This window comes from Penaeus monodon, chromosome 23, assembly GCF_015228065.2.
Source record: "Penaeus monodon isolate SGIC_2016 chromosome 23, NSTDA_Pmon_1, whole genome shotgun sequence".
NCBI classification, from domain to species: Eukaryota; Metazoa; Arthropoda; class Malacostraca; order Decapoda; family Penaeidae; genus Penaeus; species Penaeus monodon.
In genome coordinates, this window is record NC_051408.1 from 8873538 (window position 1) to 8874290 (window position 753).

General features: G+C 40.0%; 1 protein-coding gene across 4 annotated transcripts in view; it reads left to right on the forward strand.

The window, feature by feature from the left end:
- The first annotated feature begins 248 nt into the window (after positions 1-248).
- The window catches only part of LOC119587783 (MAM and LDL-receptor class A domain-containing protein 1-like), an 18186-nt gene continuing 17681 nt past the window's right edge, over positions 249-753 (forward strand). The window contains exons 1-2 of one of the 4 annotated variants that reach the window (XM_037936478.1): positions 249-354; positions 628-738. In XM_037936478.1, the coding sequence (XP_037792406.1) occupies positions 676-738 (63 nt within the window). In that variant the 5' untranslated portion in view covers positions 249-354; positions 628-675. Of the gene's footprint in view, positions 404-548; positions 739-753 lie in introns of all 4 variants that reach the window. The other 3 variants (XM_037936476.1, XM_037936477.1, XM_037936479.1) reach the window with 3 other exon arrangements.

Genomic DNA, 753 nt, shown 5'->3' on the forward strand with positions numbered 1-753 from the left:
GTCCATTCATTCCTCTCTATCTCTCTTCCTCTCTAGTCTCAAACAATTTCCATTTTGAAAACAAATCCAAATCACAAATTCACATCGCAACCGCCATTCATTACAAAACTAACCACATAATCACACCTTCCATTAAAACGCCAAGGGAAAAAAACAAACAGCTAAAATATAATATGTAAAAGGGTTTTGACCACCAGGAATTAGCAAAATGTCCGTCATTTATAAGGACAAAGAGCCGGATAAAAGCTGACTTCCGGCTGGACAGCAAATAGCGAGCGAGGTCGGAATCAGGTCGTCAGTCGGGCAGGTGACGCTTCCCTGTGTCGACGCGAGGAGGGATCCCTGGGTTTTAAGGTTTAAATTCTCTAATATCAAAATCTCTCGCCACATGGGTTGGTGTCGAGTAGGTTTTGTGTTTTTAGTATTTTTTTTAGTGTTTCATATAATAAGATTGGTATCTTAAAACACAGTATAAGGTATATGGGTTATAAGTCTATTGTGTTAGTTTGAAACCATGTTTGCTATACTCAAAATTTACAATAACCCAGCGCTAGCTTTGTAAGAACTGGAGAAAAACGAAACGAGAAACAGAAACAATATAAACGTAACGTGCAAATAAACCGCCAGATTCACGTCGTACCAAATAAGAGAGTCAGGCCCTTAGACCAAAGGAAAATGGTATTCTCCGTTTTCCTCGTCTTCGCCATGGCTTTCGGAGCGACAGCAGTCAGCGCTCAGGTATTTAATTTCCTT